The sequence below is a fragment of the Cucumis sativus genome, chromosome 7 (genome assembly GCF_000004075.3).
Source record: "Cucumis sativus cultivar 9930 chromosome 7, Cucumber_9930_V3, whole genome shotgun sequence".
NCBI classification, from domain to species: domain Eukaryota; kingdom Viridiplantae; phylum Streptophyta; class Magnoliopsida; order Cucurbitales; family Cucurbitaceae; genus Cucumis; species Cucumis sativus.
In genome coordinates, this window is record NC_026661.2 from 11,904,815 (window position 1) to 11,924,080 (window position 19,266).

Consider the following 19,266-nt stretch of genomic DNA (forward strand, 5'->3'; position numbering starts at 1 on the left):
GTTGATTGAAAAATACCCACAAGTCATTGAACAACTTCATACTTGCATACTATATATACATACTTATATCTCAAAATTAATTGGTAAAGAGAATTTTATGTCTTTGATACCCTAAAAGAAAAGAGTAAAAGAGTAGCCTAATAATCTATAAGGAAATTGAATAAAAGTTGTTCCATGGAGTAAGGTATAATGTAGGTATACCGTGGATGCGTAGAAATAAAACACAAGAGGGAAGGGGGTTTGTTCATTTCACAGTATTATTACTATAAAGTTCCACTTTCCCACTCAATAATAATATAGAGATGATATACCAAATTCAACAACAAATAAAATGTCTTCACTCCGATGTCATTCCCTCACTCTTCCCCCCCTTATATCTTTACTTCCCCTCCAATTAATTCATTCATTCAACCAGAGAGGGGTATTCAAATCACACCAACATAAATATTGAATAATCCCAAACCAGTTGCAGTAGCATTATCACCTTATTTGACTCGAATCATTTGACTGACTACTCTGGATTATGCCATTCTCGTTCAGATATTCAACAAATTCATCAATAAGGTACGGCCAAGCACCTTCGGCATCATAATTTGATAGTGTAGGCTCCACGGTCTACAAAGAGAGACAAGTAATAAGGGAATGAGCATAATAAATATATGGCATCAACAACAAGCATCCAAGACAACAACGAATAAATAGAGAATTATTTTTTTAATAATAATAATAACTTTGAGGCATTTTAACCGTTCATTTAAATTATCATTCTTACCCTTGCAAACTCCAGAAGTTGAGACCATGTGTCCCTAGAAATAGCTTTATTATGCCGAGCCTGAATCAAGAAAGGTCAAAATATGCATAGATCAAATAAATTATTAAGAACGTATCATCATCATTCATTAGAAAACAGAACAAGCAAATCGAACTTGAAGCAACAAGCAATTCAAGTTCTAAAGCCTTTTTCTTGGTTGAGTGGAAAAGTGTAGACCTTCCATCTCTACGGCAATAATGTGTAATTTTCCCACATTCCTCAGCAGAAAGCAACCAAGAAAACTACTGGCTAACTCTTATGCAGGAAAGATCCTTCCTGTAATACATTCTACAGAAAGTTCAAGATGGATCGCTACTTGATAAAATGAAATATCTAGAGTGTTCTGTCCTTTGTATTTACAAGATAAATAAGCTCCTTGAGTCAAATACCAGATTTACAGGGGGGAAAAAACGTTATAGAGGTCATACCCCAACAACAGGAAGCTTTGCCCCACACATAACAGAAGTTCGGTCATTTTCAAACAGACAGTTTAGCAACATTACCTGCAAGAACTGACACCAGTGGTCAACCAGGAGCCACTGCTTTTCAGCAAATAGTAACTGCCACATTCCAATTGCAGTGTCCAATGCTAAAGATTTTTGCCCCTAAAACACATATACCCACTTTAGAAGTCCTTGCCTTAGGCTGACATTATGCTGAAATCTAACACACAGCTGGAGATAGAAAACAGTTGTAAACAGATCCTCCAGGGAATATTCAAGCCAAGTACAAGTACCTTTTCTTTTGCCCAACCAAATGCGAAGTTGTAAATCTCACGGAACTTTTCTGGACAGATATAAAATTACATAAAGAAATCAGTGACCCAATACACACAGCAATCTTGTTTCCAATTATAAGCAAGGGATAATATAAGTTTCAACATGATATAGGCAACAAAAAAATACATACGGTCATCTTTCAACTCAGAGCGCATATATGGTATCCTTTCTCGGAACCTCTCCAGAGAATCTATCCTGCCATCATGAATTGAACATTAACTTTATGACAAGATTTATTTTGATCCCATCCATGCTATTTTTGTTTGACAAACAATTAGTTACCCTAGTGCTTGTAATCCACCTATAAACTCCTGTTTGGAAAACTCACACATTGTGTTTGCCTTCATATGCCAAGAAACAACCAACTGCAGGTAATAGCGAGAGTATATTAAAAATAAAACAAAACAAAAATCATTTAATCAGAAATCATGCTCAAAATCAAAATCAGTATTTAAACTGAGATTCTTAAAATTAGGTCAAAATATCAACTACTTTCAAACCTTTCAAATAGATAATCCCAGGACTGTTCAACCAAATATACAGTTAGTATCGATGATAATGTGAAATTGAAATAATTAGCTTCTTTTAACAACGGTGAAGGAAGCACTGAAAGGGACCTTGAACTTGAATGTCAAGGTCTCTACCTAGCTACTGAATTATAATAGGGAAAATGCGAACGTTAGCAAATATCTTCTCCAACATGAAGCATGACAAAAGCTTTTCAGGATAACTATCCACAATTTAGCCCCCACTAAAAGGAATGGCATGTATTGGTTCTTGATAACTCTAGGATGAGAAAGATTGCATAAAGTATTCATTTTCAATTTATATACAAATGCCTTGCATAGCAGAAATTATTTTTGAAAAGCATACCATAACAATATCTTGAGGATCCACCTGAAAAAGAAATGCAATTCACGTCATTTCATGTAAACGTAAAAAATAAAACTGCATGGTTAAAATTAAGTAGTAAAATTTGTAGCCATCAACTCATCAACACATAAAAACTAGTTGGACATATAAATTAACTACCTGAAGGTCATCGCAGAGCAGTGAGATACCATCAGCCAATATCATATCAACATATGAGTCTGCCCATTTTAGATAAGAAACTTTGTTATGTCCATGCTCATAGAAAACCAACAACTCTTTCACCACAGTTTCACTACTCTTTACAAGTGTACAGAAAGAGAAGTAATGATGAAATGAATTTAAAACTTGCCTTTATATCTGTTATAGAGCTCTTCCAAATGTCTAGAGTCGGTGAATGCTTTAATTTGGGGTTGACTATAAAACACATCAAAAGCTCCTTCAAGATGCCAATCGCTAGCCTTCAAGGCCTGATGAGCAACCTTTTCACTGCATGATCAATAAAATAACTAAATCAATGTAAATAATAGACAAGCCAGAATTCATTATCTATGCTTCTTACCTTGAAATGAAAGAAGGCTACAACATGAGTTCAGAAGCACTAAAAGATTTGATTATCAGTTCTACTCCCTATTTTTCCTATTGATGAAAAAAAAAAGGGAAAGGGGCACCACTAAAATGATGAACCATGACACTCGTAAAAATGTGAAATATTTATCTCTAATCCAATGCATACAAGCCAACCATCCTCACCCTTTTCTCTGACATATTAAGAATTTTTTTTTGGGTTATTAATTGTTTAGCAATCAAACATGCGCTCAAGTGGCTTTCCATGTTATAAATATTTTCGTACACTCTCCCTCTGACCCATTTCTTCTTCACTCTGGTATTCTCATTTTTTTCTTAAAATGCTCAAATAGGCTCTTACCTTCAATAGTTGCAGTTTTTTGTATCAAATCAGTTTGAGGTCAACTTTCATGGGCAAATGCAAAACGGTTTGAATTAACACAAAAATAATTATTATATCGGAGGACTCTCACCTTCAATAGTTGCAGCTTTTTGTATCAAATCATTTAAGATCGACTTACATGGGAAAATGGAAAACGGTTTGAATTAACACAAAAAAAAATATTATATAGGAGGAGGCAGTTAAAAAACAAACAGAAAAATGACAACATATGGGTATACAACGTTTTGTATGCTCCGTAATATCTTAATGGGTATCAACTGAGCTAATGTTTGGTGGTCAAAACATGAGATATAATTCAAATCCAGAAAACTAAAGAGATCTAATTCTCATTCAATATGAATTATAATTCTTGGATGAAAACAAATAGTATATACAAGATTCCACGTCTACCTCTGCAGCTTCTACAATTACTTAAGTCCATGTCAGTCGATTTAATTTGATATAGCTGATTTCTTAGATTATTCTCTTCACGTATAAGGTTAGTCTTTCTCAGACAAACTGACAAAGTGAAGCAACCGCGCACACACAGCAACTCGATGCCATAAATTATAGTAATTAGCTCAAAATAAAGTTTTTTAAAAAAAAACGGACCAACAGCGTACCTTGTACCAGTTATAGCCATAAATTGATGGAGTTTATCTCGGTGTCCTCTAGTTAATTTATGCTGCCGAGAAGAAATACAATAAAAATTATATTATAGAATGGTGTTTACATGTCTTGGGGTATGCATACAGATCCACATAAAGGACTGAGCATATGAACAAAAAAGTTAATAAGACAGCAGTTACTTAAAAACAGTATAGTTGCTCCGTGCATCAAACTGCAATCGGAACCGGCAAAATAAACAATCGGAAGATAAATCTAAAACCGAAAAAATTCATGCAACCGAGGAAACAATAGGGCATCAGAATTCCACCTCGGGAACAAAAGATGAAAAAGGAATTCAAGAACAAAAACCTGGGGCGATGAGGAAAATAAAGGGATAAGGGAAAGGGTATGTTTAATTGAATTAAGAATAAGGGAAGAGAAGAAAAGACAAACCATTATGGAGGTGGTGGGTAGAAGGTTAGCGCAGAGAAATGGTAATCGGAGGGTAAACTGAAGGCCGAGAATGGCTTCTCCAATACCGGAGAACGTCGAGAGAGAATTCTAGGGTTGTTCCTGGAAGCTCTATTTCTCTCTCTCTGAGAAGACAGTGTAGTGAGTTCGATTCTGTTTTTGTATTATCATTATTATTATTATTATTATTATTTTCTTAAAGAATTAAAGGACATACTAATCAAAATGCATTTATTTCCAACCATATAGCCGTGTTGTAAATTCATTTCTTGGTGTCCACCTGAGCTCATAAGGGTCGAGACCTCCCTGTCCTTAGGCCCTTTTTGTAGAGGAAATGAGTCACTGAGGATAAGTTATAGAAATATATTTGCACTTAATATTTTATTCAAATCAATTCATAACCAAATCTAATACATTTTCTTCGGAGAAAAAATTAACAAACACTTTATCATTCTACAAATATATTTACTTATATAACTAGATAATATAATTGTGAAAATAGCAAATCTTAATTAACAAGTACAAATTTTTAAAATTTTAAATTTGCCGTTGAGTGACTGTCATTCGTTAGGACACATGTAGGCGAGGAGGAAAATTATGAACCAACCTAAAGTATTTCAATTGGTAAAAAATGAGCATGCAATGGTCGGTCACTCGATAGTGGCAAAAATAAAAAGGGAAAGAAATTTGTAAAAAGTAACAAATTTCACAAAATATTTACCAAAATTTTTAGATTCTATCAATAATAGACATTGATAGACTCTTATATGTTTTTATTAGTGGCATTGATAGACATTGGTTTATCATTAGCTATCATTTATAAAGTTTAAAATTTTGCTATAGGTTGTAATTATTTTAATTTATTTTATTATTTATAAAAGTACCCAAAATTAAATTATATTTTTCAAATAAAGTTGAGTATCGAGACAACCACATGAAATGCTTAAACAAATGAAAAATTGAACCGATCTCACCCGTTACAAAGATAATTGAAGAGAGAATGAATACATGGAGAAGAAGATGAATTGGTGAAGACAAGAGAGAAGAGAGTAAAAATTGTTTAGATAGAGGGAGAGCTAAAGTTGTGGAGTAATGAAAGAAATAAACGTTTTGTTTAAGTATACAAATTTTAAAACAAGATGACTCTGAACAGGCGAGAATTCAGTGACCTGGAATCCTACAACAAGTGAGGTATTAGTGAGTAAGCGTAATAAAATAATATCAATTGTTTATTGTAAATCGTGAAATGAGGAATCATATGTCGAATAACGCATCGAGTCAACAAGTGTTGAGTATCGAGTGACCTTCGTGAAGTGTAGACGTTCAAACAGTTTGAGGGAAAAATAAATAACTCATATGGTACTAATGCAAGCAAGCAAAAACTTTTCATTCATTTTTTAAAAATGAGTCATTTTTCATTTGGGCCTTTGAAAAGAACCACCAACAGCATCAAACATGTGTTATCTAATCTCGCTTAATTTTGGGATAGTTCTATGATTTTGCGTTTCTATTTTATAGGTTGCAAGAAGAGCAAGAATAGAATATGGTGTTTGATGTCAAAATGGAGCTTAATTAGGCGAAAATGAGTCAAAAAGCATCAACCGAGACAAAACAGGAAGAAAAAAGACTAAATTCTTCTGCCTTACAACTGTGGCACTATGCGAGGCAATATAACAAAATGGTCATTATTTGTGAAAAGTGCACAGTGTCGCGGGTCTCTAAAGTTAATTCGTGTGATACTTACGTGAGCCCCACAATGTTTTATACACTTGATCATTCTCTCATCGTTTGACATGTGGATGAGAGGGTAAGATACCTTTTTCTAATAATTAATTAGGGACTTGAAAGTTAATTATTCTACTCAAGATGAGTATTGCTCTAATCGACTTAGAATTGAACCAAACGAATGATTAATTAGGCGCTTGAAAGTTAATTAATCTACTTGAATGATTCTAATATCTTTTTAAGATGAGTATTGCTCTAGTTGAGTTCAAATATGTATGTTTTTCATTTGATCAAATTAGAACAGTCAGTTAATTGAAAGTTGAGTTAACTTTTCTATTTTGATTAGATGGGTGATAAAAAAACCAAATTAACAAGATTTAGTGAACGAATATCTTGAATAGAATAACTATACATTATCCAAGCTAGGCCTTTTAATCTTGAAAATTATATTGGAAATGTTTAAGTAAAATTGCATTGAAAAAAGATATATTTTTATTAAATTTAAAAAAAAAATGAAAAAGATGTGGAGAAATTTTCCTGGCCAAAAATCTATGTTTTGTTCCTCGTTATGAGGAAATTTGTTGAGACAGAGAATGGTATAAGGGGTGGGGATGGGGAGAAGCAAGAAAATGAGGAGTGATTGAAGAGGAATTTTCTGAAGAAGAAGTGAAGAAGTTAAGATCGTGACTCAACTTGGTTGGACCTTGCTGCTCCTGACCTAACCCAACAATTACTTTGTATTGCCTATTATGAGATTACAAGTAAATTTGACTTTCATTCATTTAGTGTCTATTTTTCATGGTCTTGCAGATGAAGATTCCCACATAGGCACATCAAGGAGTTCCATGTTTTGTGTTGTGGCAAGAGACCAAATGGGGTAGTTGAACCTTAGAGCTTTTTCCTTCTTCTTAAAGGATGACGCCAAGGACTGGTTGTACTTTCTTCCTACAAGCTCTCGATGACCACCTGGGCATGGATAAAAAAACTTTTCCTAAAAAAAGTTAATCTTTTTTTAAAAGAGACTTTTTAAGTACAACTTGGGGTAAAGGATTTGAACACAAGACCTGTTGTCTTTAGAAAAATGTAGATATTAGTTAAGCTAAGCTCATATTGGCTAAAAAATGTTATTGGATGCGTTCAAAGCTGTCAAAATTAAGAAGGAGATCTATGACATTATGTAGGCTAACAGTGAATCATTGCATGAGTATTGGAAGTGCTTCAACATGGGGCTTATCTTCAGTGATAAAAGTACCATAGATGTAATTACATGTGGTGCCTTAGTGAATAAGACTCCAATAGAGGTGAAGGAGTTGACTTTCATCGTGGCATTGTTATAACACCCATCAGCCAGTGCTCGTGTTCTTTTGTCCCATTGTTGAACTTAGTACTTCAACAAGGGGCTTGTCTCAAGTGATAAGAGTACCATATATGCAACTACATGAGGTGCCTTGGTGAATAAGACATTGACAAAGGTGAAGGAGTTGACTTCGATCGTGGTTCCTAACACTCATCAGTTCAAAACCAGTACTGGTCGTATCCTTTTCCCCTTTACACTATCACAAGAGGTAAATGAACTAAGAGCTTAACTTGTTAAATTGACTAGTTATGTGAAGTAGGTGTTTTCTTCATGCGAATATCATCCTTAAGAGGCAATTATTGCTTAGGTGAACTATGTTATACACCAATATCGTGGAAGGAAACTACAACTACAACAATTGAGAGGCCAAGGAAGCCATGGTGGCTGGGGATGAGGTGGCTCCAGTATCCCCTAGAGGATATTGTGAAAAACCTAGCTAATACCACGCTACAACAGAAGTAGAACCAGAAGACCACCAATTTCCACATTTAGAGTTGTCACCCATGTGTCCAAGTTGAAAAACATTGTCAACAAACTCAACACCTAGTATGAAAATCTTCCTCTACATCATGTGTATGATGTGAGGAATGTCAAAGCCATTTCTATTGTCTGCGAAGTTAAGAATTCCTCTGAGTCCATTGTCTGCTAAGTTAAGAATTCCTTTAAGTCTGTTGGGGAGATTGTCGCTATTGAGACACTTCTAGCTCACCAAAGGAAGCACGGGGTAAGTTTTGAATCTCCTTTTGAGTTTAAATTCTTATGTACATGCGGCTCCCTCTCTTAGCAAATTTGTTGTAAAGGATGAGGCTCGTAAAGAGAAAGGGAGGTATGTTCAATCCTCAAGTGAGAAGAGCCATTTTATCAAGGTTAACAAGGCTTTTTATGGAGGTTCCTTATGAAGAGATGAAGGAAAAGAAAGAGGAGGTCAAATATTAGGCAATTCTATCATGTAACTTCATGCAAAACATAATTATTTATGGAAAATTGACAAAAAAAAAATTTAGAAAAAAACAACTAATAACACTTTTCTTTTTTCATATTGCAAATTTGGCAAATATGACGATAATCTACTTTAAAATTTTTCATTTTTACAATTTTGAAAATGTAACATATGCTCTATTATCATAAATTAGTTTGTTATTTTTGCAAACTCCCCAATTATTTACTTTGTTTTCAATGACAATATTCATATTGTGAGACGCACGTGGATAATGTGATATATGCTTTTAATTAGTACTTAATTTATTTGACATATTGTAAATCATTTCAACGAAGCAACAAGTTACGTTAGCTTACAAAACATTTTAAAAAATATATTCGACTTAAAATTGGACCAATCGAGCAATTAATTAAGCGCTTACAAGTTAATTATTCTTACTCAAACAACCTGTAGATGTTAATGCAATTAGGAACATTTGAATATGTATACTTTTTCATCTTATCAAATTGAAACAGTTGGTTGATTGAGAGAATTGAAATAAGTTTTCTAATTTAATTGGTTGGGTGATAGAGAGGAACCAAATTGAGAATCAAGTGAATGAATATCTTGAATGGAATAATTCTGAATGACCCAATCCATTAAAAAGGAAAAAAAAGAAAAACAATTAAAATGTTCATCCGTGAATTCGGCTATCCTCAAAGGATTAGGATTTTTTAAAATTCAAAAAAGAAAAGGAAAAAAAAAATTAGGGTTTCAGTTTTCTTTTAGGTATGTTCGCCGAAGTGCTATTTAAACGCCCTGAAGGGTATCCCCATCTCATTCTCCTTCGTCTCTTTACCTCTGCCTTGGCCATTTTGCGGCAAACCTTATGGATCCTAGTCGCAAGAATACCGGCATCCGATGTTTATTCATCTTCGGCATGCCTTGATTGCGTCAATGGGTTTCAGTTTTTTTTTCTTTTTTTATTTTAGTTTCGTTGATATTTCTGATCCAAGTGTTCACTGATTCAATACATTTGTTTCATTTGTCAATGGCAGTGATGACGAATTCATATACCATCAAACTATGAAAACTTTGCCTTCTTTGTAGGGTGAGTTTATTGATGTGAACATGAATATCTTTCTGAGCCTCTCAGTCTCTTCTTGATAAGGATTAACTCACATTTTTCAACATATAGCTTTTCACTTAATTACTTTGTTTATACATATATATATGTGTGTGTGTTTTATTTCAGAGCTGATGTGCTCGTAATGTATCGAATATGAAATTGCATTAAGGCAATAAATTAGAGTCTCTGAGGCGCTCTTTTCCGTAGCGTCTTCAGCGCTGTACGTTGCCAACAAGAATTTGGGGCCGAGATTCTGGCACTTTCCTTAACCTCCTAAGGCTTGTGCATTCAGGTGCTCCTAAATTTTGAATATATCGCAATTTTGATATTCCTAAATTACCATCTTTTTAGGTCCATTGCTTCATTTAAGCGGACTACGCTTTGCCCTTCTTTTCTTTTTTATTTACTACAATCATTTTCTTGAACAGATTGGTGTTTGGAATATATGATTTTTCGAATGTTCTTCCTTTTATTAGTTCACTCTCAACCCAGGTAGAGACCATCCTTGTTCTAATGGTTGGAGTATTGTTAATACATGGATTTTTAGTCATATTCCAGTTTTAAAATATGTTAATACGTCGGTAGAGGATTAATCGACCACTTGGCCTTGATAATTTGATTACAATTATTTTTTAATTGCAGAAATAGCGGCTGGCAGAATTTGGAGGACTCTTTTGCAACTGCGTGCAGTGATTAATTGTGAAGAAACAAGATACTGAATTTGGAGCCTAATGTTTAATGAATCTAAAACATGTATTGAGGACTGGAGGAGCGAAATGATTGTTTAATGAATCTGTAATCCTCCACCTTTTGTAATAATTTGAAACCATATGCTTCACCAAGAAAGGTCAAACCAAACTTCAATGAAAGAAAACAATTTGAATTTAAATCTCCGTAGATTGATTATTTCAAGTATAAAATTGGGTTATGTTCTTGGGATGAATACCATGTGCATGAATCGATAGACTTTTATAGAAAAACACATAGTGAATTAAGTTAACCAAATATACACCAATGCCATCAAATCGCTAAATAAGTTCAATTGCATTATACCGAGGTGGCCACAAATTTAGATAGGTCAAATAACAACGATTTGTGTCCATGATAGTCTGTTTGTAAATTTTCAAAATTACAATTTTTATTGAAAAATTACATGACAAACATATAATATGAATTTTGTGATATTTGAGACCTCTCAATTTTATATATGAATTTGTGGCTTCTTTTCTACTAAAATAAACATTTTAAACTTAGAATAAAACTTAACTTTATATTGGGTATTATCACAAATTTATTTAAGAACAAATTCATAAATGCTCCCAATATATAAACTTTTGTTTTCTAAATATATGGAGTGGAGAATCAAAGTCACAAATCAAAATCATGACATAGTACATTTCTTTTCTACATAGAGTCCAAGTCAATCATCATCTTCATTCCGAACTATCTCGAGGCATTGGCTGAAACCCATCACGCTCATGCTCTTCTTTCTTTCCTCAAAAAAACTAGAGTGGTCTACACTTGTGAAATCAAGTGGGGTCGAGTTTAAAACTGTAATGCAAACATCCGAAACGAAGAAGGAATAAGAAGTATCCAAAAAACAATAAGCTATATAGTGAATGGTGAAAGTCGTTCCATAGCGACTGACACAAAAATCGGAGAACATAGGTTCCATGCAGCCAAAACTTGTGCGCCGTGATCTTTACGACTCCGACTAGATTTACACCCACAAATTCACTTCCTGTGAGGAGATTGGCAAAATCGGTTCGTCGAAAATGTTGGAACAAGCTTTAGATAAAAGGAGGATAGAAAAATGAGGGAAAGTTTACCAAGTAACATCAAATGAATAATCTACACGACGAAGTAACGTGAGAAAAAAATCAAAGAGGAAGCTTGTCCAGTGGCTTTATGGCTGCGACACCTTTAAAATTAGGCTTTATGTACTTCTCATGCGTGACTTTCAGCTGTCCCAATTGAGCAGATTGGTGAAATTTCAAGATCATATCAGCACATTCTCTATAAAACAGTAACACGATTCAGTATTTGAAAGGTTATATTACAAGCTGCCACAAATCTTAGGAACTTACCTTATTTGGGACGTTTCGTAGCGTGTATGTTTGTTTAGTAGAGTGGTCCAGCTTGGACTTATTCGCAGCGTACACCGTGCAACATATAAAGCCGATGCACATAACAATGACGGCCTAAAACTCAGAGCTTCGTATTCAACCAAAGCCAGCTCAATTAAGTAAAATGATAAGTGTTCAAGCTGCAGCAGAAATCGAAACGATTATTAGAATCTCTTCAAGTAAACTATATCGTGATAGACCCTAGAGGCTTCCAAACCTGAGTATTAGCAGACTGAGCAGCCTTGAGGAATCTTAACATAAAAACATATGTAGTAGGCACGTTCAAGCGAAACTTCAACTTCTTCAAAATGAGTGCTTCCTGGAGGGAGATCAAGTCATAGAAATAGGAGTAAGTACAAAAACTATAGCAGTAAACCTGATGTTTCCGCTAGCATATAGAACTTTTAAGCTTCCCTTAACTGTCTAATCATTTAGTAAAAATAATTTGTATACAAATGTTTTTCGTATAATCATTTTTTTAATTCAATCTAAAAAATGTCCCAAAAAAACCAGTATTTGTAGCATAAAATACCAACACTTCTGGGAAATTCAAAACAACGTGCAAGAGTAACTGATCAAATCAAACTGATTGAACCCAGACAGTTTGTCAGAGGATTTTAGTCAGTTTGTCAGAGGATCTGCGAGCAAGGCAGAGCGACCATGGTTACAGTTGAATGAAGGTTAACGTTTTTCCCACATCCTCAACCAGCTACTTGGAAAGTCGAATATATTTTCAAGCAGTGTTTTAAAAGGCTCAAGGCGCAATGACCTCTGGAGTCTAGGTGCAAGGCGCAGCTTTTCTTTATGAGGCACACTATATATAAATATATATGTACATATACAGATGTACACACGTATGGGTACGTATACACATGTATGCACATATGATACCTATGCACATGTATGCACCTATGTGTACCTATACACATGTACGCACTTATAAGTATACATTTATACTTATGTTTTTGTTTGTAGGTATACATGTATACTTATGTTTTTGTTTGTAGGTATACATGTATACTTATGTTTTTGTTTGTAGGTACACCTCAAATTGGACTTGATGCCTGAAACACTATGTCTCACGTTACATTGTTTGATCAGTATCCCTCCCTAGTCAAAATAAAAAAGAATGAAATTAAGTCGGTTGGTCTTACTGCACTGTTATTGGCTTCAAAGAATAGATGTAACAGTTGGTTGGTCTTACTGCACTGTTATTGTCAATAACAGTGCAGTAAGACCAACCAACTGCATTTCATTCTTCTTGATTTTGACTAGGGAGAGATACCGATCAAACAATGTAACGGAGAGAAATAGTGTTTCAGCATCAAGTCAAATTTGAAGTGTACCTACGACAAAAAAACTTAAGTATACATATATACTCATATGTACGAACGTATATGTGTATAATATAAGTATATTAACTTAAAAGACATGGTGGATATGTATATTAACTCAAGTATATACATTAATTTAACAATTTATAAAATATATAAAAGGGAAATGTAAATTAAATATATTAACTTAACAATATATAAAATATAAGTATATAACCAAGGTGGATTGTTGAAGCCGCTTGGTTTAAAACATAGAGCTGGGTGGAATGTTTATTAACTTAAAAGACACATAATTAGGTTTATTATATATATATATATATATTTATTTATATTTATTAAAAGCCCACTGAGTGAAAAAACCGCGGCTCAAGAGCCTTTTGCACCTTATGTAAGTCGCGCGCCTAATGCACAGCGCCTTGACTGTTCAAGAAGAAGCCCAAGCCGTGCGACTTGGGTCTAGGCGTGTGCCTAGCTGCGCCTTTCAAAACATTGTTTTCAAGAAAGTCAGATCAAACTGCAAAGAATAGATAGACAACTGTACCATTTGTAGCATTTGCTCCCTTGAGTAGGACTCAGCTGAAATGCTAAGTAGATCTTTAACCTGTTTCCAATGGACACCAAAATTTCTGATCAGCCTAACTTTCATCGAGCAAGCATAATATCAAAATAGTTAAAATTCAGATATTCTAATATTTACCCTAGGATGCCAGAAATCTTCATATTTTGAAGCCAATAACAATGCAGTAAGACCAACCAACTGCATTTCATTCTTCTTGATTTTGACTAGGGAGAGATACCGATCAAACAATGTAACAGAGAGAAATAGTGTTTCAGGCATCAAGTCAAATTTGAAGTGTACCTACGACCAAAAGTATAAGATGAGTACTTTAAAGGAAGGAAGAAAAATAAAGAAAGCAGGAAAGCTAGAAAATAGATAGGTACTTCAATCAACCAGTTGATCAAAATTCCTCGCATAAGGGGGGCAATTTCTTTTTGTACTGATAAGTAGTTTGAAAGCGATGAACTTTGAGCCTGAAATTAGAAACAAATCTAGTTTGTTAAATACAAACGTTGGCAGTTATAATTTGAGGATAAACTATATGAATAGGCATCACTATCAAGAAGCCAATAAACATAAATAAATGAACTTTGCAAAAGAAGTAATAAACAAGCAGCTGACAAATACTGCTTGAAAAGTGAAGACCACAGAAAGCCTATTCTAGAACATAAGGAAAAGCACAAAAGAAGGAATTATATTAGAAGCTAAAAACGGCCAATTCTTTAGAAAGAATAACCAACAATATCACCACCTCTGTAACCCAATAATAATCGTATATCTCCTCAACGTATTCAGCAACCTCCATTTGGTCGTAGTCATTATCAATACTAGGCAGGTTAGCTATTTCTGTATCAACAGCACATTTATCCAGCAACTGCAAAACATTGGCAATAACCATGTAAGCTCAAATGAAGAATACGGTTGGTATGTTATAAATGCTAACCTCACCTTTGCTCCAGCAACCAACAAGGATGTATACGATCTTCTACGACCAACTTTTCTCTTGACAGTGAAATCCGTACTTGTACTTGGATTACAAGTAGGTTCAGATGCATCCTTCCCTTGAATGGACACATTAGTTATTTCCTCACAAAGAGACGCTGAAGGTTCCACAATCTTGGATGATGATGCAGTACTAGAAATTGATTTGATTGAAACTGGTGCACATTTGGGTTTTGATGCCTCTTGAGTACCAGAAGCCTTCTTCATCCTTGCAATGGGCTGGAAGGTAACATTGTAAAAGAGCTTCATAATATACCCTCTAAAAAATATGCATACAATGGAACAAGAACACTTGCTATTAACACCAATGGATGAAGAAAAAAGGGTTCTTTAGCCCCAGTCAACTGAATAAAATATCTATAGAATCACATTGCGTGTAAAACATATTGCTGAAAAAGATAAGCAATAACCTTACTAGACTTTTTCAACAATGCACTTGTGTCCACTTTGGCTTGACCCCTGAAATTCCTTTGCCACAGTCAGAATCTCCATAATAGGATTCCTACTTAACATTCAATACGTTGAGTTTCATAAGTGCTAACGTTATAATGAAACCATCACTCGCTCGGTTATTCCATAGCTGACTTCTGATATTCTTTGCCTGGACTGTTGCTTTCTTTCCAGATATAGCTATAAATGGAGAAAAAAGGTTTAGTCCTATCCTGGTATGGTTTGAATGCCATCTCAAGCTAAAAACAATATGATCTACAAAAAACCTAAATCCTTACTAAAACATGCTTGAGATTTATTGGTCTTTTCGGGCTTCTCAGTAACTTCCTGAAAGTGGAAAATACAAACTTATTAGAAACACACACCATTAAAATAACAGGTAAATCGATTCCACTCTACATAAAATAAATATTTAGATCATATATCATCATATCTCAAAGAAATGTCATATATCACAATCTAGTGACCCATAACCTTTGGGTTCGAAACATTTGCCTGGTTCATCCTCTTTAGCATTGGTAAAGATCTCCTTCAAAATAAGAGAGAAACAACCAGTATGGTTTAGTTGTACAAATTCTCGATAGCAACCAAGAGGGAAAAACATTTTTTAATCACCAAACCTTGTTTGCGCAAGAGAGCTCTTTATAATTCTCATGAGAAATAAACAAGAGTTCAACATAAAACATCATAAAAGCTCTATGTCTACAAATATGCACACAAAAAGGCACTTCATAAATACCAATTGGAAGAACAAGATTATAGACCGTTTAACTTTAAACCTTCTAATCAAGGTTAGAGTTAAAAATAAAATTTCAAACCTGGCATTCACAGTATTGGCACAACAGGGACCATCTGTTTTGTTTCTTTCATAGATTGAACCTTTCGAATCTTTAACACGCCCTAAAGAGCAAACCAGATCAATAACTAGCCTACATGATTAATTATAAAAACTAGAGAAAAATCATCATAGAGAAACCTTTTTCTGAAGCATGCAAGTCACCAACGGCTTCCCCCGCATTCTTCGTTTTTCCCTATTCAAGTACAACAAAAGCAAACTGAACAGTTTTGCTGCTGATATAAAAAGGACGTCCTATAGAGACTGATAGCCATACAAAGAGACATTATTATCACTACAAAAGCTAGCAAAAAATTTACATACCGAAGATTTCCTTAACAAGATATTGATGCCAGCAGTGCTAATTCTAGTCCCAGTTGAAACCCTACACAAACAAGTGACAATGACCATTTGCGTCAGCTTAATTTCTAAGGCTAGAGACAGAGTGACATAAATGTCAGTGCCATGGGAGAAAACTTATATATTGCACCTTACAGCAATGTGTCATTTTCTAATTCCTAGAAGTAAAACCCTATACAAGTAATTTCGGTTGCCACTCATCACACACTGGAAAGAGATAGAGAGGTGACACGCTTGACTCACTTATGCTTGGAGCTATCTTGTTGTGTTTGCCTAGTAGAGTTGCCTCGGGCATTACTCACATCAGCAAGTGCTCTTCTTCTCGTGCTTTTGGCCCCTGAAGAAGCAATGTAGATTTTCTATTGAAATAAACCCACAACAACGTTAAACTTTTCTATTTTAATATACCATATTTATTCCTTACCAGAGATTTCAAATTTCTCTATATTCTTCTCTGAGCGTCGCGGGCCTCCCTTAAATTAGAAGAACCTCAAATGTAAAAGTTAATACGCGACCAATTCTCAAACAAGAATTTTATGTTCATTTCCTACGGTTAGAATTTTGACCTAAAAGTTTAGAGAAGAAGGACAAATTACCTTCGGTTGAATTGTACCATCTGTTGAAGTCTCCTTTGTCATTGTTACAGGTTTCCTACCACACAGAAAATATCAAACAATTCACAAAAGCTTAACGAAATTCTAATAATTTTAATACCATAAATGAAACAGAAGAGAAGTAAAACAGAAATAAAAAGTCTGGTGAAGAAAGATTAATGGAACAGAAGTAAAATGACACTTACTTGCAACTGGGGTCAGTTTTAATCTTATCTTTGTCCGTATAAACCTTAAAACCTCCCCGTGCTACTTGTACGTACCCAATGTGGTGGTGGGGGAAGGGGGGATGAAGTCAGTTATTAATAATCCACTACAAAGCATTGTAGAAGGTTTTAAATGCTAAACTATAAATTGAGGATATCTTACCACTCCTACGGGAGCGATTATCTTCTGTAGGCAGGCCCACATCCAGGCAGACTTTAGCCTAATTTCGAGTAACAGTGTCGTTTAAGAGTAATCAAGGAACTAAGATCTATTCAACAAATAAGAGACCTATTGGCATTTTATATACCTTGACCATTTCTGACTGATCTTAATTTCCCGTTTCTGATTTCTGATCGATTTGGTTTCCTGCTCAAAATCAGCTTACATACTCAAATCCATAGAAATGATCTTTACAGAATATTTCACCTACAGGATAAGAGAATACAGTATAAAAGTATAAAGTAGAAAGGTCGGGATCTAGCAAACATTCGCACCCTTGGCATCCTTTCATTTCCTCCTAAACCCTAATTCTTCGTCATTAACTTACAAGAAATAAGGACATCATCGTTGAGTAAGAAAGAGAATTCAGATGAAGATTTGATAGTAAAAATGTCTATAAAGAAGGCAAATCAACCGAAAAATTGACCAAAACTCATAAAACCAAACGATGCGGCAGAATCTAGACTACAGAAACACGACTATTGCAGATGCGAACTGCATTCAAAAGATAAAAGATGTGTCAGTTGAAGTTGAGAGAACCTTAAATGGCGAAAAATCCAGGGATGTTCATCAAAGCAATTTCCGCGGTTGCCTGTTCAAAGCATTGTGTTCTTCAAAGTTTTCAAATAACACGAAGAGACAGATGGCAGTAGCACCCTCTTTTTCTGGCAGCGGAGGCGGGTAAACGCCCAACGTTAAGCTTTTAAAAAACTAAAGTAAGTTTACGATTCTACCCCTCTGAAATAAGATAAAAGTGTAAAAAAATTTGGCCCATACAGGTTTCGAACCAACTGAGCTAATAGGCCGATTTGTATACTTAAGCTTTTACAACCTAATTAATTCAATTAAATACTTAAGGTATGATTAATTAGCTAAAAATGATTATGTAAATGTTTGATTTAACATTCATAATAATTTTGTCAAAATCACTAAATATTTTAAGCACACCTTCATTCTCACTATTTTTGAGTTTTATTATATATTAGTTAAAAAAAATATATTTTTATAGAATCACCAATATTCTTGGTAACAAATCTTCAAATTTTAATTTCATTTTTTATTATTTAATTTTGATTTCTATGTTTAATAACTTTCTCACAAAAACTCCTTTACATTTCCTAAATTTTCAAAACAATTACTTCAATGCCGCCTATTTTTCTTTACATATAATAACATACTATACTTGAAAATAATATACAAAGCAAAACTTAAATTAAAATTGAAATCATATATATGATACATCATTTTAAATAAAAGAATCTATTTATTTATTTTTAATACACCTATTTAACATTTACTCCAAATTATGACTTACATTTCATTTCGTAAATAAAAGCATGAGCTACAACAATAATAGCAAGTCTAAATTAATAACAATTTGAGTGGCGTAGAAAAGGGGTGGGTGCAATGGCAGGTTAAGCACTAAAGTCGTTTGATGGAGTGGAGGAATAAATAAATGAAATGAATAAAGAGCTTTGATTTTTATGATTTGGAAAGTGAAGAAAAGTAATGACATAATATCGACATTTTATGGGATTGACTTTGGTTAAGTAAGCACAATAGGTGCTTCAACTATGCATTACAAAGGCGATTTGCTGTTGCTTATGCCTCTTCATGTCGACATTATTTTCTTACCCTTTTTCTCAATGCTTAACAAAAAGAAAGTGATCCCTAATCACCTTTTAACTTAATTAAATTAATAATCATGCCTTTTGAGAATCTTGAGCAGTACTATATATCACTTTTCTTATACTGCCTAATACTATTATTTTCATTGATAGGGAATTGAATGACCCAACTTTTGCTGTGAACCACACCAAGTTGCTGCCCATGCCCAAGCTTTATGCTACATCGACATGGAATTCATCGTCTCCTTCTTTACTACGCTACTCTCAAAATACTTTACAAAAATAAAACTGCATATATATTAATTATATATAGATA

At 34.2% G+C, this 19,266-nt stretch overlaps 2 protein-coding genes, 1 long non-coding RNA gene and 1 other non-coding gene across 6 annotated transcripts; 2 read left to right on the forward strand and 2 right to left on the reverse strand.

The window, feature by feature from the left end:
- Positions 1-175: 175 nt before the first annotated feature.
- Positions 176-4,667, reverse strand: LOC101216476 (DCN1-like protein 2). Its single transcript, XM_011660744.2, has 11 exons — positions 4,472-4,667; positions 4,033-4,094; positions 2,813-2,949; positions 2,623-2,681; positions 2,464-2,487; positions 1,873-1,955; positions 1,721-1,785; positions 1,548-1,597; positions 1,315-1,416; positions 773-832; positions 176-615 (listed from the first exon to the last, which is right to left on the reverse strand). The coding sequence occupies exons 1-11, from the start codon at positions 4,472-4,474 to the stop codon at positions 481-483; spliced, it is 780 nt and encodes a 259-aa protein (XP_011659046.1). The 5' UTR covers positions 4,475-4,667; the 3' UTR covers positions 176-480.
- Positions 4,668-9,241: 4,574 nt separating this feature from the next.
- LOC116405173 lies at positions 9,242-10,510 on the forward strand. The gene is made up of 2 exons (XR_004218302.1): positions 9,242-9,601; positions 9,746-10,510. It is a non-coding gene; the product is annotated as an uncharacterized LOC116405173 (long non-coding RNA).
- Positions 9,543-9,641, forward strand: LOC116405343. The gene has a single exon (XR_004218546.1). It is a non-coding gene; the product is annotated as a small nucleolar RNA snoR116 (small nucleolar RNA).
- Positions 10,511-10,913: 403 nt separating the features above from the next.
- Positions 10,914-18,021, reverse strand: LOC101213908 (putative cyclin-B3-1). Of its 3 annotated transcripts, XR_970053.2 has the most exons (23): positions 17,863-18,021; positions 17,411-17,469; positions 17,266-17,323; positions 17,085-17,145; positions 16,882-16,936; positions 16,710-16,758; positions 16,529-16,622; positions 16,250-16,310; positions 16,067-16,121; positions 15,909-15,990; positions 15,565-15,619; positions 15,369-15,417; positions 15,183-15,270; positions 15,051-15,099; positions 14,587-14,859; positions 14,390-14,512; positions 14,022-14,111; positions 13,777-13,938; positions 13,621-13,680; positions 11,963-12,064; positions 11,707-11,885; positions 11,449-11,635; positions 10,914-11,360 (listed from the first exon to the last, which is right to left on the reverse strand). XR_970053.2 is itself a non-coding variant. In XM_011660745.2 (22 exons), the coding sequence occupies exons 2-22, from the start codon at positions 17,417-17,419 to the stop codon at positions 11,500-11,502; spliced, it is 1,890 nt and encodes a 629-aa protein (XP_011659047.1). In that variant the 5' UTR covers positions 17,420-17,469; positions 17,863-18,021; the 3' UTR covers positions 10,914-11,499. The 3 variants fall into 3 exon arrangements, 2 of the variants coding, with proteins under 2 accessions (XP_011659047.1, XP_031744840.1); XM_011660745.2 differs by having other exon boundaries at positions 10,914-11,635; XM_031888980.1 differs by having other exon boundaries at positions 10,914-11,635; positions 17,411-17,529; positions 17,863-18,006.
- Between the last annotated feature and the right edge of the window lie 1,245 nt (positions 18,022-19,266).